Source organism: Onychomys torridus, chromosome 3 (genome assembly GCF_903995425.1).
Source record: "Onychomys torridus chromosome 3, mOncTor1.1, whole genome shotgun sequence".
Classification (NCBI taxonomy): domain Eukaryota; kingdom Metazoa; phylum Chordata; class Mammalia; order Rodentia; family Cricetidae; genus Onychomys; species Onychomys torridus.
The window spans coordinates 116651957-116670425 of record NC_050445.1 but is presented as its reverse complement, the minus strand read 5'-3'; the positions used below and the strand labels follow the sequence as shown (position 1 = coordinate 116670425).

At 44.0% G+C, this 18469-nt stretch overlaps 1 protein-coding gene and 1 long non-coding RNA gene across 2 annotated transcripts in view; one reads left to right on the top strand and one right to left on the bottom strand.

The window, feature by feature from the left end:
- Positions 1-461: 461 nt before the first annotated feature.
- LOC118580820 lies at positions 462-15969 on the bottom strand. The gene is made up of 4 exons (XR_004944566.1): positions 15270-15969; positions 3667-3785; positions 706-811; positions 462-478 (listed from the first exon to the last, which is right to left on the bottom strand). It is a non-coding gene; the product is annotated as an uncharacterized LOC118580820 (long non-coding RNA).
- A 627-nt stretch (positions 15970-16596) lies between these two features.
- Tacr1 (tachykinin receptor 1) overlaps positions 16597-18469 on the top strand; it is a 160748-nt gene continuing 158875 nt past the window's right edge. Inside the window, exon 1 of the mRNA XM_036182800.1 lies at positions 16597-17029. Coding sequence (XP_036038693.1) covers positions 16641-17029 — 389 coding nt within the window. The 5' untranslated portion in view covers positions 16597-16640. The remainder of the gene's footprint in view (positions 17030-18469) is intronic.

The window sequence follows — 18469 nt, the reverse complement described above, 5'->3', positions numbered from 1 at the left end:
TGCCTCCCCTTTCTCTGACAACTCCTCATCCAATCTGACAATTTAATGGCAGCCAGAAACAAACGGGCCTGGGAGATATATCAGAGGACCAGGTTGAGTAAATGATAGAACTAGGTATGGATTTCCCTGACAGGCTGGGCACTGACAGGAGCTTGGCATAGTAGCACAGAAGCTCAGGGCAGGTGAGTATGAGCAGAAACAGACTGGGACCTGGCAATGTGATTGGTCATTACCCTGAATTGGTAAGACCAATGAGAATCCCAGATGCCCCAAGGGCTTCCCTCTCCTAGAGTGTCTATTATGAGACTCAGGTTGTGTCTTAGTTAGGGTTTCTATTGCTGTGAAGAGACATCATGGGGATGGCAACTCTTACAAGGAAAACATTCAATTGGGATGTCTCACTTACGTTTCAGAAGTTCAGTTCATTATCATGGTGAGGAGCATGGCGGCATGCAGGCAGACATGGTTCTGGCTACATCTTGATCAGAAAACAATAAGATGTGGTCTCAGTGTCACACTGAGGGAAACTTGAGCAAAAGAGACCTCAAAGCCCACTCCCACAATGACACACTTCCTCCAACAAAACCACACCTCCTAATAGTGCTATTCCCTTTGTGGGGAGGGGATTTTCTTTCAAACCACCACAGGTTGCATGTGCCCCAGGACAGCTGACCAACACTTACTTGCTTAAAATTTAGGACTTACTTAAAACATTTGGAGATATCTATTCTTCCTTTCTTGATTCTTGAGTGTGAACTTTGTAGATGTAAACATGGCATTATGGCATTGCAATGTCTAAAGGCTGGGCACACTGGGAAAGGAGAGAGAAGGAGCCAAGTCTTAATGCCATGGGACAAGGAAATGGGAGGCAGAGAGGCTTCCAGCAGGAAGGAGCAGAACTCTGCCAACCTTGATGATACAGTCATGTGCTAAGAGGGAGGGGCTTGGTCTACCCCTGTTCTCACTGCTTTCACCATCTAGAGCTTCCCACTCACCGCTTGGAATTTTTGTTATGGTGTGACTATGGTTCTGCCCTTCTGAAACTCATACTGAAATCCAATCCCCTTTTAGGAGATAGTAAAAAGTACAGCCGGGTGGAATCCTGGAAAGGTGGTCAGGTGACTGCCCTTATGAGTGGAGTAACTCACTCATGCCACTGTTCATAGATTAATGAGCTCATGAGCCAGCCTGAGAGTTTCTGCTAGGAAAGCCAGTTTGGCTAGGTCTCTTTCGAGTCCCCTGTCTCAGGCCATGCGGTCTGATGTTCTGTCTCAGGAGTATGTCTGCAGAAGCTACCATCAAACATGACCTTTCAACCTTGGATAGACCAAAATAAATCTCCTTAGTCTTGTGTTATTACAACTAGGGAAGACTAAATGCCCTGAGGCCTGATGATCCAATAAAGAAAGCAAAGCTCTTATCTTCGTCATGGTGGTTCTGTGGCAGTGACTGGGGTTGCAGATATCTCCTTAACACACCAGTTTCACTCCCTTTGGCTGTACACCAGTAATTGACATTGCAGGATGGTGGCTCGACTTTAAATATTTTTGAGGACTCTTCACGATGCTTTCCATAATGGCCACTAATTTGCATTCTCATCAATGATGCATAAACGTCCCCATTACATTGATCAAGATATGGAATCAACTCATCATGATATGAGTAGCAAAAAATGAGATGCATATGGAATGCTATGCATAAACCTGGTGGGCACTGTATTAAGTGAAACATAACAGGAAAGAAATGCAAACATTGCATACTGTCACCTTCATATAATTCTTAAAAAGTCAAACCCCATGGAATTAGAGGGTACGATGGTAGTTATCAGGGACTAGAAAGAGGTTTGGTGAGACTCTCAGTTGAAAGGTACAAAGATTAGTTAGATAGGAGCAGCAAATGTGGAGCTCTGTTGTACACAGTGACAATAATTAACCATGCTATTCTGGGTACTTAAAAATCACCAAGAAAGTAGATCATAAATGCACTCACCATAAAATTTTGACAATGAGGTAAAGAATATGTTAATTGGCTTGGTTTGTTGATTTCTCAGTGAGAAAAAAATCATACTGGCAGCTTGGGAGACAGTGTAATCAGTGAAATGCTTGCCACACAAGCATAAGAATCTGCATTCAGTACCTACAATTTATGAACGAAAGTCATAGCATGTGCCTGTGACAAGCCCAGTGCTGGGGAGACAGACAGGCAGATCACTGGGCCTCCCTAGCTGGTCAGCCTAGGCCAATGGGCAAGTCTCAGCTCCCAGGGAGGGTCTCTCTCAAAGAGCAAGGTGGACAGCTCCTGGAGCACACCTGAGGTTGACCTCTGCCCTCCAAATGCACTTTTGTACAAGTGAACACACATGTACAAAACCATCATATTGTTCTCTCTCTCTCTCTCTCTCTCTCTCTCTCTCTCTCTCTCTATATATATATATATATATATATATATATATATATATATATATATACACACATATGCATATAACTAAAACAAGTAATTGAATGAAAGAAAGAAGCAACCTAAAGTAGAGTGCCTGATCATCACAGGGGTTGAAGCTGGGTGACTGGAAAGTGTGCTCAGACAACAGAGCCATTGACAGAGTTAGACAAACACCTAACAAAGTATAGCAGTAATGCATGTCCTTACGGAAGCTCAGTACAGAAAAACATGATCTTCAGACGCCAAACAAAACAAACATGTTGCAGCAAAAACATTTAGCAGCTTTATCAAAGGACCCAAAGGAATGATCCAGAAGCCTAAGTGTTAGAGATATCTCTCGCTAGAAACATGGAAAAGACAGAAACCATGAGAATTTAAAGACAGGATTATTTCAAAATGAAATTCAAACAGCAGCCTGTGGTTTTGAGAAATTTTACATGAAAATTTTTCCCACAGAGGCTGGTAGTGAGAGTATAAACATCACCCAACAATGCCCACCTCAGTCCCCTGTGCACACAGGCATTTTCTGTTCTGTGATATTTCTTTCTAAGAAAAACAAACAAACAAACAATAACAACAAAAAACTAGCCATCACCCAGGGATCAGGAAAAGTTTTCAGAGGAATGAATGGATCCAGGACACCTAGCATGCTAACAATAATAGTTCTAAGAGGAGAGAAAGGTACCAATGCAGAGGGAGTAAGTAATACTTTCAAAAAAAGTACAGGAAGAAAACACTAGAGATTGCCCAGTTCCATGGAGGATTTAAAATAAAATATGTATTTCCAAAACTTGCTTGAAGATAAGACTTCTCTGAGTACTTGTTAAAAACAAGTTGCTGAAGCCAGGCCGTGGTGGTACACAACTTTAATCCCAACACTCAAGAAGCAGATGTAAGTGGATTTCTGTGAGTTTGAGCCCAGCCTGGTCTATAAAGCAAGTTCCAGGGCATCTGAAAGCTGTTATACAGAACATAGAGAAATCCTGTATGTTGCTGGGGCTGGAGAGATGGCTCAGTGGTTATGAGCGCCAGATGCTCAATCATGAAGAGTTTGGGTCCCAGCATCCATGTCAGACAGCTCATTAACATCTGTAACTCCAGCTCCATAAGTGATGCCCTCTTCTGGCTTTCTCTGGTACCTGCACACACATGTACATACACACCACCACCACCACCACCACCACCACCACCACCACCCACACTAAAACCTTTTATAAAAATACTCACCTGGCTTATTGCTCTGGCAGCAAGCCTGTCTTGCTTCCTGAATGCCATCCCATAGGTGGCCCTTTGCCCTCTGCTGTAGGACTGTTTCCTTCCCGTTGTCCTCTCAGTCCAAGACTGCGCTGTAATGTATGATAAATAAAATACATCAGAGTGCTGGAGATGCAGCTTGAAGGTAAAGAATTCTCCCAGCATGCAAGAGACTCTGAAATCATTACACACACTACACCAGAAAAAGAAATTGGGGCTAGGGATGTAGCTCACCTTCATTAGCTTTGGCCCTTCTGATGACTTCCAAGTATATATTGTGGCATCTAAAGCACTGTTTAGCTTTCTTTCTGTTGCTGTGATAAAGCACAATAACGAAAAGCCACTGAGGTAGTTTGAATAGGTATGGCCTCCATAGACCCATGTGTTTGAATGCTTGGCCCATAGAGGGTGGCACCATTAGGAGGTGTGACCTTGTTGGAAGAAGAGTGTCAGTGTGGAAGCAGGCTTTGAGATCTCATATATGCTCAGGCCATACCCAGTGTGTCCGTGTTCACTTCCTGTTGTCTGTGGATCAAGACATAGAACTCTCATCTCCTTCAGCACCATGTCTGCCTGCATGCTGCCATGCTTCTCTCCATGATGATAACGGACTAAACCTTCGGAACTATAAGCCACTCCCAATTAAATGCTTTCTTTTTAGAAGAGTTGCCATGGTCATGTGTCTCTTCACAGAAATAGAAACCCTAAGTAAGACAGTCACAAAGGGAGAAAAGGATTTACCTGGTTACACTTCCAGGTCACAATCCATCATTGAAGAAAATCAGGGCAAGAACTCAGGTCCACGCGCAGCTGCCTTTCTTACATAGCCCAGCATGTACAAAATATGGGGTTTGATCCTCAGTATCACATAACTCGGGAATTGTGGCTGTGGTGGTTTGAATGAAAATGGTCCCCATAGGCACATATATTTGCAGATTTAGCAGCCAGTTAAAAAACTGTTCAGGAAGCATTAGAAGGCGTGGTCTTGCTGGAGTAAGTGTGGCCTTGTTGGAGAAGGTGTGTTGTTGGTGGTGACTTTAAGGTTTAAAAAGCCCATGCCAGGCCCAGTGTCTCTCTGCTTGCTGCCTGTAGATCAGGATGTAAAGCTCTCCAACCCCATGCCTTCCTGCATGCTAACATGCTCCTTACAATGATGCTAACGGACCAACCCTCTGAAACTGTAAGTAAGTACCCAGTTAAATGCTTTCTTTTATAAGACTTGTCTTGGTCATGGTGTCTCTGCACAGCAATAGGACAGTGACTGAAACTGTGGTACTCTGGACATGGAGACATGAGTATCAGTAGTCCAAGACCAATATCTGCTACACAGTGAAAGTTTGAGACCTGCCTGGAATAAATGAGACCTTGTCTTAAAATATAAAATAAAAATAAAAATAAATGCCTCAAACTGAAGAAAAATGGCAGCATCTAGAAATCTGGGTCCATAAAACAAATTGAAGGATTTGGGAAATGATTCCTCTGGGCTGCAGCACCTTCTCAGATTTTTCTTGCTTTGAGGCTTGTGGATGCTGAGAGAGCAATGCTCAGTACTATGAATGCATCACCTTGGTTTCTTCTGGCCTGAAGGGCTTCTCCTCATAAATCTGTTGTGTTTAACAGATTGATTCCACATTGGGATCTATTCTGGAAAGTTATTGGTTTGCTTTGGAGCTTGGTTGAAGCAGTCATGATGTGTGATGGATAAATCATCTGAAAAGTGATCTAGACTGAGGTGACTGTAGACTGACCTCAGAGAGGTGCGTGCCAAGAAAACAGTGACAATGAGATGACCAGGAAAGGTTTTGTCTGGACACCAGAGAGTCCTAGGGAAATGCAAGAGAAGCAAACGGCAGCGATTCCAGTGAGCACTATTAGTTTGCTCGTGAGGTGTTTGGATACACAAGGACTAAATGCACACACAACGGTGGTCTGTCAGCTCTCAGGAAGAGCTGCAGACTTCTATAGGACAAAGCCTTCTTCACCACCAGCCATGGGTTGAATGTGAACTGTTTCTCACAGGCTCCTGGGTTTGAACACCTGGTCCCAACAGGCAGTTTTATCTGAGAAAACTGTGGATTCTTCAGGAGGTAGAACCTTGCTGAAGGAAGTTGGTCAGTGGGGGTGGGCCTTGGAGCTTTATAGATGAGCCCCACTTCCTGTTTAAGTTCATGCCCTGCTTTCTGCTTAGGGATACCCAGTGACCAAGGAGCCTCCCCCACCTGCTGTCCTGCCTTCCCTGCCTGTTGCTCCGTTTGCTCCTCCATGATAGACTTCATCCCTGCAGAGCTGTGAGCTCAAAGTAACCCCTTCTCCCTTAAGTCGCTCTTGTCAGGGTGTTTAATCACAGCCACAGGAAAATATAAGCATCACTTGTGTGAAAAAGAATTGTGTTTCATAAGTGTTGGCATTTCTGATGACTTCCAAGTGTGTATTATGGTATCTGAAGCACTGTTCTAGCCTTCTTTCTATTGCTGTTATAAAACACAAGGGAGAAAAGGGTTTATTTAGCCTACACTTCCAGGCACTGTCCATATTTGAGAGAAATCAAAGCAGGAACTTGAAGCAGAAATCATGGAGAAACACTGCTTGCTGGCCACTATCAGGCCTATACCCAGGTAACTTTGTTATATAGCCCAGGACCACCTGCCTAGGATTGGTGCTGTCCTGTCCACAGTGAGCAGAGCCCTTGGGCATCAATTGGAAACCAAAACCCCTCACAGGCACGCCCACACACCACCCATCTGATCTGGGCTATGCCTTAAATGAAAGGCCCTTTTCAGACGATTCCAGGCTGTGTCAGCTCGATACCTAGGACAAGCATAATGTAAAATGCCCACCTTCCAGAGCTAACTTATTTCGGGAAGGAAATATAAACCTGTTTTGATTAAAATGAATGTAAAAACAAAAAACTATCAATTGCTAAATAGCTTCATCTAGAGAAGTATAATTGATAACTGCTGGCCAGTAATATATAATGCCATGATGTCACTGTGCCCTGTGGAGATGTGAAATGCCTTGTCAGAAACTAAATATAAGGTTAAATATGCCTATTGGTGTTTAAACTTCATATAATAGCAATATAAGGCTGTATTCCTTTGCATACTGTGGCCAGGTTTGAGAGTTAAGATTTAAAATCTTGAAATTTATTTGCAGGAGTGGAGAAGATTACTAAAAATATATACTTGAGAATTTCCTGCCTGGAAAAATAGCAGTTAAAGTAGGAAATTATGTTTTGGAAAACTATATGACTATTTTCACATTAAATAAAATTAAAGGCAGAGAGGTAGTTCATGTTTTTGCATTGTAGGCAAAATCAAAATACATATAAGGACATAAAGTAATTTATTGCAAGTCCTTACTATAGAGTAAAAGGCAAGACATACAATGGTCATTGCAATGTATAGTTCATGATATAGAAAAGTGTTTCCAACATGTTTATAAATTTGAAATATGCTGACAAATATACAGATAGACTTTAGAGTCACATTTTTGTTTTGGAAGAAAAAGAAATAGAGCAAGAATATATCTATGTATATAATATACCTATGTATTTTCATTATAGTATCGAAAGTAATTATGGCTAGTAATTTTTTTAAAACAACAATTTAAGCAAAATTATAACATTTTTAAGGACAGAAAGCGAGGACTAAAGAAATAGACATGGATAAAATTCTTAATAGAAAAAAATGTCAATTTTGTGAAAAATGAACATAAATTCTAAGCACTTCCTATTAAAATAGTAATTGAAATATAATTCAATTTGTTTAGTTTGGAATAAATTTATTTTATTTTATGTGTATGAATGTTCTGCCTGCATGTATGTACTTTATGTGTACAGTGCCCATATAAGCCAGCAGAGGGTGTCACAGCCCCCAAAATTGGGTTTGTGAGCTGCTATATGAGTACTGGGAATCGAACCTGTGTCCCTTGCATAAGCAATAAGTGCTCTTAATTACTGAACCATCTCTCTGGTCACTGGAATTTTTGCTATCAGAATAGATTGAGATGACTGGTAAATAGAAATATTAAGTCACATACATAATGTTTGCTATTTTAGTGAGTTTACAAGGTTACAAGGCTGATCATCTCACTCACTAGGAGAATGCATGGAGCTGTCAAAACTAACTGACCACAGGAAAGAACATAAAAGTAGATTCCTGTCATTTATTTTTAGGTGTTCAATTGTTTCCATTAAACCTCTTTTGCATTGAACATGATGCTTCAAATCAGACACAATTATGTTCAGTTTATGTTCATTTATATAATATGCCTGAGAGATTATTTTATGTATATATTTTAAATTTTTATGTATTTATTTTATGTGTGGGGGTGTTCTGTCTATATGGATGTCTATGCACCATGTGCTCTTGGGAGCCAGAAGAGGGCATTGGATCCTGTGGGCCTGGAGTTACAGACAGTTGTGAGCTACCTGGGAAGCAAATCTGGGTCCTCTTAACCACTGAGCCATGTCCCCAAGCCCCTATTTTATATTGTATATTTTCTTAGTAATATTTGACTTTTTTCTTTCTTTTTACAATTTTCTGAATTTCTCCATTGTGCAAGGCCCTGGTTATGTATGGACCATGTGCTTAATGTTTTATATCCTGATACCCTCTCCTTTCAGCTTCACCCACTCATTAGTCTCCTTCACCCCTTGGACAGTTTACTTCTACTTTCATGGCATTTGCTTTATTTTAAAAAGATTTATCTTATTGATCCCATTCACTTTTGATACAACAAAATAAAATCTAAAGGTGAACATAAACCTTAAGGTAAAACAGAACTAAAAACTGACTAGACAACCCAGGAAACTGGAAATAGCTAGGATTCGGGGGAGTTCTCAAACAAGGAAAGGCCACACAGTGCTAAAGCAAATATAACCACATGAAATTATTGAGATTTTGTGGCCACATAGATATTTAGGAAAAAAAAAAACAGTATTTTTAGAAAATTTCAAGTATTTCTGACAGGTGAAGTATTTGTATCTAAATACAAAGAGTATTTAGGGGAAAGTGGCCAGGGGGCTAGAGATATGGTTCACTCAAGAGCATTGGTTGCTCTTCCAGAGGACCCAGGTTCAATTCCCACTTGGCAGCTTACAACCATTTGTAACTCTAATTCCAGGGAATTCAATGCCCTTTTCTGGGCACTGGGCCTAAATCCACCACCCTCCCCCCAAAAAACCCCAGTAAATTAGAAAAAGAATGGCTGGAAGTCAAACCAATAAGACAAAGACAGGGAACATGAGTGACATGTATAGAAGGGAACATCCAAATAGCCAAAAACTCTAGTAACTGGAAAGATGTTTTTATCGTAGTGTTATGACCACTAAAACAGACTTTAAAAAAAAAAAAAACTAAAACAGCTATTCAAACCTTGTACTGGGGGCTGGAGCTGGAGAGGTGGCTCAGGAGCACATAAGAGCTCCTAGAAGAGGAGCTGAGTTCAGCTCCCAGCAGGGCACCAGAGGGAGTTCCCAAACACCTGTGACTCCACCTCTAGAGGATCTGATGCCCTATTCTGGCCTCTGTGGGCATTGCACTCATGTGCACATACCCACAAACAGACATGTGAACATAATTAAAAATAAAATGCATCCTTTTTTTGTTTTGACCTAAGGAAATGAATACTGGAATAGATGTGGGGATGGGGATAAACTGAGAGGCAAGGTAACAGTGCTGTGGCCTTTGGGGAAGACAGTCTGGCAACTTGAACATAAAGAGTTGTAGATCTCTCATTTTCATGGGTCTGTCAGGTTAACATACTAAAAATGGCCACCTTACCAAAAGCAATCTGCAGAGTCAATGCAATCCCCCATCAAAATTCCAACACAATTCTTTACAAAACTTGAAAGAACAATACTCAACAACATATGGAAAAACAAAATCCCAGGACAGCTAAAACAATCCTGTACAATGAAAGAACTTCTGGAGGCATCACCATCCCTGACTTCAAAATGTACTACAGAGCAATAGTAATATAACTGTGTGATATTGACAAAACAAAACAAAATTTAAAAAAACCCAGCAAAACAAACAAACAAAAAAACCAGACAGGTTGATCAATGGAATGGAATCAAAGACCCAGAAGTAAATCCACACACCAATGGACACCTGATTTTTTACAAAGAAGCCAAAATTGTACAATGGAAAAAAAGAAAGCATCTTCAACAAATGGTGCTGGCATAACTGGATGTTGGAATGTAGAATGAAAATAGATCTATAATTTATCACCCTACACAAAACTCAAGTCCAACTGGATGAAAGACCTCAACATAAAGCCAGTTACACTGAACCTGATAGAAAAAAAGTGGGGAATAGCCTTTAACACAGTGGTACAGGAGACAACTTCCTGAACAGAACACTAATAGCACAGACACTAAGACTGACAATTAATAATGGGACCTCATGAAACCAAAAAGCTTCTGTAAGACAAAGGACACCATCAATAAGCCTACAGAATGGAAAAAAAAATCTTCACAAAACCCACATCTGACAGAGGGCTAATGTCCAAAATATAAAAAGAACTCAAGAAACTAGACATTAACAAACCAAATAATCCAATTTAAAAAATAGGGTACAGATCTGAACAGAGAATTCTCAACAAAGGAATTTCAAATGGCTGAGAGTCACTAAAAGAAATGTTCAACATTCTTAGCCATCAGGGAAATGCAAATCAAAATGACACTGAGATTCCATCTTATACCTGTCAGAATGGCTAAGACCAAAAATCACTAATGACAACTTACCCTGGAGAGGGTATGGAGTAAGGGGAACATTCCTCCACTGCTGGTGGGAGTGCAAACTTATACAGCCACTTTGGAAATCAATATGGTAGTTTCTCAGAAAATTAGGAATTGATCTACCTCAAGACCCAGCCATACCATTCTTGGGCATATATGCAAAGGATCTTCACCATACCACAAGGAAACTTGCTTGACTATGTTCATAGCAGCTTTATTTACAATTGCCAGAAACTGGAAACAACCTAGCTAACCCTCAACCTAAGAATTAATAAAGAAAATATGGTTCATTTACACAATGGAATACTACTCAGCTATCAGAAACAAAGACATCAGGAAATTTGCTGGCAAATGGATGGAACTAAAAAAGATCATCCTGAATTGGGTAACTCAGATTCAGAAAGACAAACATGGTATGTACTCACTCATAAGTGGATATTAGTTGTAAAGTAAAGGAGAACCATGTTACAACCCACAGGCCCAGAGAAGCTAAGTAACAAGGAGGGCTCAATGGAGGGATGCATGATTCTCACCATGAAATGGAAAGAGAATGGACATTGTCAGTGGATTGGGGGAAGAGGATAGTAAGGGGGTGGGATGGGGAACAGGAGGGATCAGATCAGGAAAGGATGTAGAAAGAGAGTACTCAGAGAGACTACTGAAATCTGGGAGCATCTCTGAGATGAGCTAGAAACCTAGTGCAATGGAAACTCCCAGGAATCTATGAGGGTGACCCTAGATAAGACTCCTCGAAATAGTAGATACAGAGCCTGAGCCGGCCATCTCCTGTAACCAGGCCAGGCTTCCAGTGAAGGGAGTGGGTCACCAACCCAGTCACAAACCTACACTTTGTCCTGCCTGAAAGTTGTGCTGGGGTAAAGATGGTGCAGAAATTGTGGGAGTGACTAACTAATGACTGGCCCAGCTGGAGACTCATACCCCAAGAGGGAACTCACCCCTGAGGGCCAGGATCCAAAAGCAGGATACCTCAGGGACTTAGAATAGAACTAAACATGACTGGCAAAAAAGTCAGTGAAATGACTCCTAATGATATTCTGCTATACTCATAGTTCAGTGCCTAGCCCAATTGTCATCATAGAGGCTTCCTCTAGCAGGCCACTGATGGAAACAGATGCAGAGACCCAAAGCCAGTCATGAGGTGGAGCTCAGGGAATCCTGCAGAAAAGAGGGAGGAAGGATTGTGGGAGCCAATGGGGTCAAGGTCACCACAAGAAAACCCAGAGAACCAACTAACCTGGGCTCAAAGGGTCTCACAGAGACTGAGCTGACAATCAGGGAGCCTGCATAGGACTGATCTAGACCTTCTGCATATGTTACAGTAGTGTAACTTGATCTTCTTGTGAGACTGCTAACAGTAGGAGCAGGGGCTACCTCTGACTCTGTTGCCTGCTTTTGGGACCTGTAACTCCTACCCAGTTGCCTCATCCAGCTTTAATAGAAGAGGAGAAGCCGTCTCACTGTAATTTTATATACCACAGTGGGCTAATATCCATGAAAGGCCCAACTGTATACAAACAGAAACAAAGGAAGAGGAGTTGGATGAGGGCAGGGACTGGGTGGAGAAGAGGAAGGGGAAACTTTGATTGGAATGTAAAAAAAATAAATAAATAAACAGCAAAAATATAAATATATAGAAAGAGTAGTACATCAGATCTACATATGTGCATAAACATCATACTATATAAAAATGAATGTAAATATTTTTTATTAATTGTGTGTTGCCCATTGCCCAGCAATTCCACCCAAAACTGATCACACAGAGAAGAATCTCCACTGCCTAGGGATGTAGCCCAATGCTGGAGTCCTTGCCTAACCTGTGCGATGCCCTGGGTTCAATCTCTTGATCTGCACATAAGCAAGAAGGAAAGAAAAGAAGAAGGGTATAAGATGAATCTTAAAAGGTCTATTAACAGAAAACCCAGTGCCAGCTATTGGTGTAAATTCTGAAAGATCTGAGAGCAGAACAAGCCACAGAAAACCTCACCTCACCAATTCCTCAGTTGATCTTATTTCCTCAGATTGAAAGCTTCTGAGTCCTCACCCAGAAGTGTCTCTGCTGAACTGCTGCCAAGAAGCCTAAAAGCTTAAAAGCCTCTAGTTCTTGGTCCTCATGCCTTGTATACCTTTCTGCTTCCTGCCATCACTTCCTGGGATTAAAGGCATATGTTTTTCCCAAGCAAGACATGAGATCTCAAGTGCTGGGATAAAAGGTGTGTGCTACCATGCCTGGCTCTGTTTCCGTTGTGGTCTTGAACTCACAGAGATCCAAATGGATCTCTGCCTCTGGAATGCTAGGATTAAGGGTGAGTGCCACCACTGTCTGGCCTCTATGTCTAGTGTAGTGGCTGTTCTGTTCTCTGACTCCAGGTAAGTTTTATTAGGGTACACAATATATTGGCGGACACAACATATCACCACAGAAGGGAGAAGGAAAGGAAACATCACAGCCTCGGGCTTTGGAGACATAAGTGAAGAATGCCTATTGTAGCTTGTCTTCTATAAGGTTTATTTTTCATCATGTGTCAGAGTGTGAGCATGTGCATGTCATGTCTGTGACCACAGAGGCTGGAAAATGGTGCTGGATCCCTGCAGGTGGAGTTACAGGCTCTTGTGAGCCCCCTGAGGGGTGTGCTGGGGACTGAACTCTGATCCATTCTCTGCAAGGTTGCAGAATAATCTGAACCGCTGAGTCACCCTCCAGCCCTGTAGAATAGTCCTCAGTGGCAAAAACTCAAAGTGAATTTTCATGAATAGAAAAATGTATATGTAAGCTGAACTGCACCTATAGCATAAAAATAATACTTAGCCATTGGAAAGAATGGGTTAAATCCATACCAGCTGGCTTTGGAGTGTTTGGACAAGATTTCAGATGAGAAAAAAAAAGCATGCAGAGCACAATGGAAATCCCCTGTTTGCATTTACCAGCATTGGTATTATGTGTTTGTGCTTCTGTCTGTCTACAGAAAGCCTGGGCAAATAAGCAAGGATTTAGACTACTTTGTCAACAGGATTTGCTCTGGGATGGGTGACTGTCTTGTGTGTCAACGAAGAACAACAGTGGACTGGGAACAGAAGGAATGAGAACAAAGTGGGGAAAAAAATCAACTCTCAGAGGAAAGCTGCATGCTCAGTCAGGGTGTGCAGTCAGTCGGGGTGTGCAGTCAGTCAGGGTGTGCAGTCAGTCGGGGTGTGCAGTCAGTCAGAGTGTGCAGTCAGGGTGTGCAGTCAGTCAGGGTGTGCAGTCAGGGTGTGAAATCAGTCGGGGTGTGCAGTCAGTCAGGGTGTGCAGTCAGTCGGGGTGTGCAGTCAGTCGGGGTGTGCAATCAGTCGGGGTGTGCAGTCAGTCGGGGTGTGCAGTCAGGGTGTGAAGTCAGTCGGGGTGTGCAGCCAGTCAGGGTGTGCAGTCATCCCTAGGTGGAAAAGCTCTTATTCAGAAGAAAGCCCAGGGAACATCCCTCCTTGTTCACAGTCTGAGCGACACCTCTCAATTCGGGATGAGGCTTTTTTGTTGTGGTTGTTCCACTAATTGCGAACCCAACATGAGAATGCTTGGTTTTTCCTGGGATAGATAACTTCTTCAGCAAGTGGTAAGTACTCCTGGTTCAGATTGTCAGTCCCGCCCAAGCCAGCCTCCCTGAGGCAAGTGTTGAAGCTCAAGGCAAGACTGTAGATGTGGTTTTAAATGAAAAGGGTGCTCTCTGTGGACTTCAACCAAAGTGACATGGATCACTTTACAGAGCCTCTGGAACATTCTTCTCTATCTCACCCCGGCCTCTTCTGGTGCTAGCTCATCCTTCAGGCTTCTTCCTGAATTTCCCTCCTTGGATGAGGCTGCCTCCCTCCTCTCTGGGGCTGCCTCTTTGTTCACAGAACTGTAGGGCTTGTTTTCTCCACCCCTGTCTTCTCCTCTCCTCTCATCCTTCTTCTATATCCCCAGCTCAGCAGTGAGAGATGTGAGGTGGAGAAGGCTAGCCCTTCCACAGCGACTCCTCTTAACTAGGGAGCTCAGAGCTGTCCTCTGAAAGACTTCCCAGGAGTTTGCTCCCAGGGGCTTAGGGGTTTTAGGGATGCCTGGGAGACACCTGCAAACCAGAAGCTTGGTTCCTGTAAGTGCCAAAAGCTCAGCCTCCAACAAAACCGGAGTTTAGTATCCCTTCCTCTCCACACTGAAGGAAACAATATTAGCCTAGCAATAAATTTCACAGCCTCAACGCACCTCATGTGCTACACAGTGCGCGGGTTTGCTACTCTAGTGCGTAAAGGCATCTCTCCCAGTGCCAGGAGGGATGCAACCAATAGCAACGGACCGGTGCTCTCCCCACCCCCGCAGGCATCTCACAGATCCTAGAAAGGTTGTGCTGGAGGGGACCCGCTGAGGGGCAGCTGGGATCCCCTGGAGCCTCGCCAAGCGCAATCTGCCAGGAACACGCTCCTGAACTCCACACATCTAGGCTTTTTCAAAAGGGCTGATGTTGCAGGGAAGGCTTGCCCATCTGCTCCCTGTCCAGCCACCAGCTTGGCCCTTTGAAACCACCTTGGATGCCGGGCAGAATGGGGAGAAAAGACAGGCAGAAACTTGCCATTCAGTCCCATGCAAAACTGAAAAACTAACTGGTGAAGCCCCTTCTCATGCTTTTCCAGTTCCACCTAGCCTCAGGACACAGAAGGAAGCTGCGAGGTTGGCAGGCGCGGGGGGGGGGGGGGGTGAGGGGGGAGCGGTGTGGAAGCTATTTCGCAAAGGGTGCTGGCCAAGAGCCCAGAATTGTCTGTCCGGGCGACAGGCCATCAGGCTTCTGCCTGCTCTTGCACTCACCAAGCTTTGCAGAGATCTGCGCATTGTCCCCAGTGTCTGCAGCTGAGAGGGTAGTCGTCGCTGGCTCTGTTGGAAAGCACCCACCAGCAGATTCAAGAGAGGCACCAAGTCACCAAAGTGACTGGGGAAGGTATCCCAAAGGCTTGGAGCCCATCACTGCTTTTAGGGGTTGGGGAGCAAGGGAGAAGAATCAGTACACCAGGGAACAGAGCTAGGTATCTAGGGGTTCCCTTAACACAAGGAAAGTTGTCTTCCGGACTTCTGAAGCAGGGTGTGGTCACCTGTCACTCCGTGGTAGCAACCAGAGTGCAGCAGCGGCTCTCCACCCCCACACTCGCCCATATCCCACCCAGACAGTCTAGCATCTTTGTAGAGGTTGTCAAGGGATACCGGAGCTGTTTCCTCTGGGGCACCGGAGGACAGAGTTAACTGTCCTCCACTTCAGCTGTTTCCAAAATCCTTCCTTTTCTGCTAGCATCCCTGGTACAAGCGCGATTCCAGCTGAAGACCCAATCTGGGTCTTTCCCTCCCAGGCCACCTTGTCGCCCCCTCGCGGAGTGCTGGGTTCATCTGGCCTGCAGAACGCCCACGGCAGGTCACGAGCAGCAGAAGGCGTGGTGGTTGCGGTGGTGGAGCGACACAGCTGCCAACAGCTGGCTCAGCTGCTGCGCTGCGCTTGGGGACCAGCGAGTACGCAGCCCAGGTACAGCCCCTTCCCAGTGACGTCTCTGCAGCGCGTTATAAAAGCTTAGTGCGCAGCCTGCCAAGGTTCTGCTAACTCCTGAGCCTGGAAGGACCCGCGCCAAGACGGAGAAGCTGCTGCGGGAGGCAGCAGAGGAGAGAAGCAAAAGGGAACTCACCCGCTGGATGCGGACCCCAGAATCCGGCCAGAGGACCAGAACTTTTGCAAGCAGAGCTGAAAGCGGCCCTTCTTCCCCCTCCAGACCTCATGCAGCACCCAGCTTTGCCTTTCCCGCCGCCGCACGCATGTTAGTGGGAGTTGCTAGCAGCAGCAGCAGGTGCAGAAAGACCGGGTTGTCTTGCCGTCTAGAACTGTAAGGAGTACAAGTGTTTTAAGGCAAACGAGAGCCTAGCTTGAAAGTGGAGGAATTTAGAGACACCAGGGCCAGGCAAAGAGCATACACAGGAGAAGCATTGCTCCTCTGAGTAAGTCTCCTGCTAACAACGACTGAGTTCTGCCCAGGAAACTTCCCACCTTCTGTGTGGCAGGACCTGAAGCCTCAGGCGACTGCAACAAGGTTCTGCAGCAAAGAGGGGTGCGTGGTGTGTGTGTGTGTGTGTGTGTGTGTGTGTGTGTGTGTGTGTGTGTGTGCCTGTATAGAAGCCAGGGCTTTGCTGCCTAGCTCCAACATGGATAATGTACTTCCTGTGGACGCAGACCTCTTCCCCAACATCTCCACCAACACTTCTGAGTCCAACCAGTTTGTGCAACCTGCCTGGCAAATTGTCCTTTGGGCCGTTGCCTACACGGTCATCGTGGTGACCTCCGTGGTGGGCAATGTGGTGGTGATGTGGATCATCTTGGCCCATAAGAGAATGAGGACAGTGACCAATTATTTCCTGGTGAACCTGGCTTTTGCTGAGGCCTCCATGGCTGCATTCAATACGGTGGTGAACTTCACCTACGCCGTCCACAACGAGTGGTACTATGGTCTCTTCTACTGCAAGTTTCACAACTTCTTTCCCATTGCTGCTGTCTTCGCCAGCATCTACTCCATGACTGCTGTGGCCTTCGACAGGTGAGTCTGTGGAATTGAGAAAGCACCCAGAGTGCCGCGACTTTACTAAGGAGGTCTGGGGCTGGAGGTGTGGTCCAGGAACCAAACTGTGCATCCAGGCCCTGGGGCTCTGCCTGCCTGACTGCTGGGTCCCTTTGAACATAGGAGCCCATTTTCTTTCTCATCATTTTCCCCACTCCTTACCAGCCTCTCTTCCTTTCAATTCAATACTTCTGTTTCCTTTACTTAGCGTTCCTTTCTGCATCCACCCACCAACCCCCTCCCCCAGTCTCTGTAACTACTTCCTCTTTCCCATACATTCTTTCTCTGCTTTACTTTAGTGCCTGGATGTGGGGTATCAAGGGCTTGGCCAGAGACCTAGGCTCTGCCCAGGGCATCGTGAACTCTGGATCTGTCACTGTGTTGCACTTTGTTGTGGCTTTGTGTTTTAAGTATACCTCAGCAAACTCCTCAGTTTTTTTGTTTGTTTGTTTGTTTGTTTGTTTTTGTTTTCTTTTTTTTTTTTTTCTGAAGATTCAGGAACTTTCCATTCCCACTTCAACTCTCCAGTGTTACATGAGAGTGGAAAACCATTTGACCGCAGTATTGAAACATTTTAGATTCTGATTTTGCCTCCTCCTCAGAATGGAGAAACAGGTTCCTTTCCAGGGCTTCTCAAAGGCAGGGGTCCAGGAAGCTTGGACCCAGGGAGATTCTTAATTTCTTTTTCTATGAAAGGTCAATGTTTTTAGCCTGTATATCCACAGAGAAACGTGTTTGTTAGAAATAATTGAAAACTAGTCTCCTCCAACCCTCAGGTTAGGAATTACGCCTGTTGGAATTACAAAGCTTGGTTCTTTCAAACACAAGGGCTGGTACTCTGGAAGGAAGGGCTCCTCAGGTGTCATGAAGGGAAATTGGTGACTACAGCACAGATTTATTGGTATTGACTTTTCTCTGAGTGTCCCAGGTCTTTCGTGTATGGTTTATATAAACAGAGTTACCTGGTGTTTACTGAGATGTAAAAGTGTGTTTAACAAGTGCCACAGGGACCTGCAAGTGGATTGTTTTTGCCATTACTGTTGAGATAAATGAATGTGAGAAATCTAAGGAAAGTATTAGGTAAAAACAGCAAGGAAAAAATAACCCAAATTATAACCCTCTTTTATATGAAGACCATATATTATTTGTAGTTTGGTGTCTGTGGTGAGTGAATACTTTTAAAAGCCAAGAAAAATCTCCATTCCCATCTTGACAGTGGCATAAAACTGTTGTTTATAAGTTCCTCATGATGTGTCTTAGATAAAACATGTTTTGTGAATCAATGTATATTTTAAATGCAGGATGTAAAACAATTATTCAAAGTGCTAGTGAAGGAACTGTTTTACAAGCTTGTCATTTGGACTGTGCAAGCTCTCAGATACTGATTTTGCTGAAATGAGGTGTGCCTGTAAATATTTC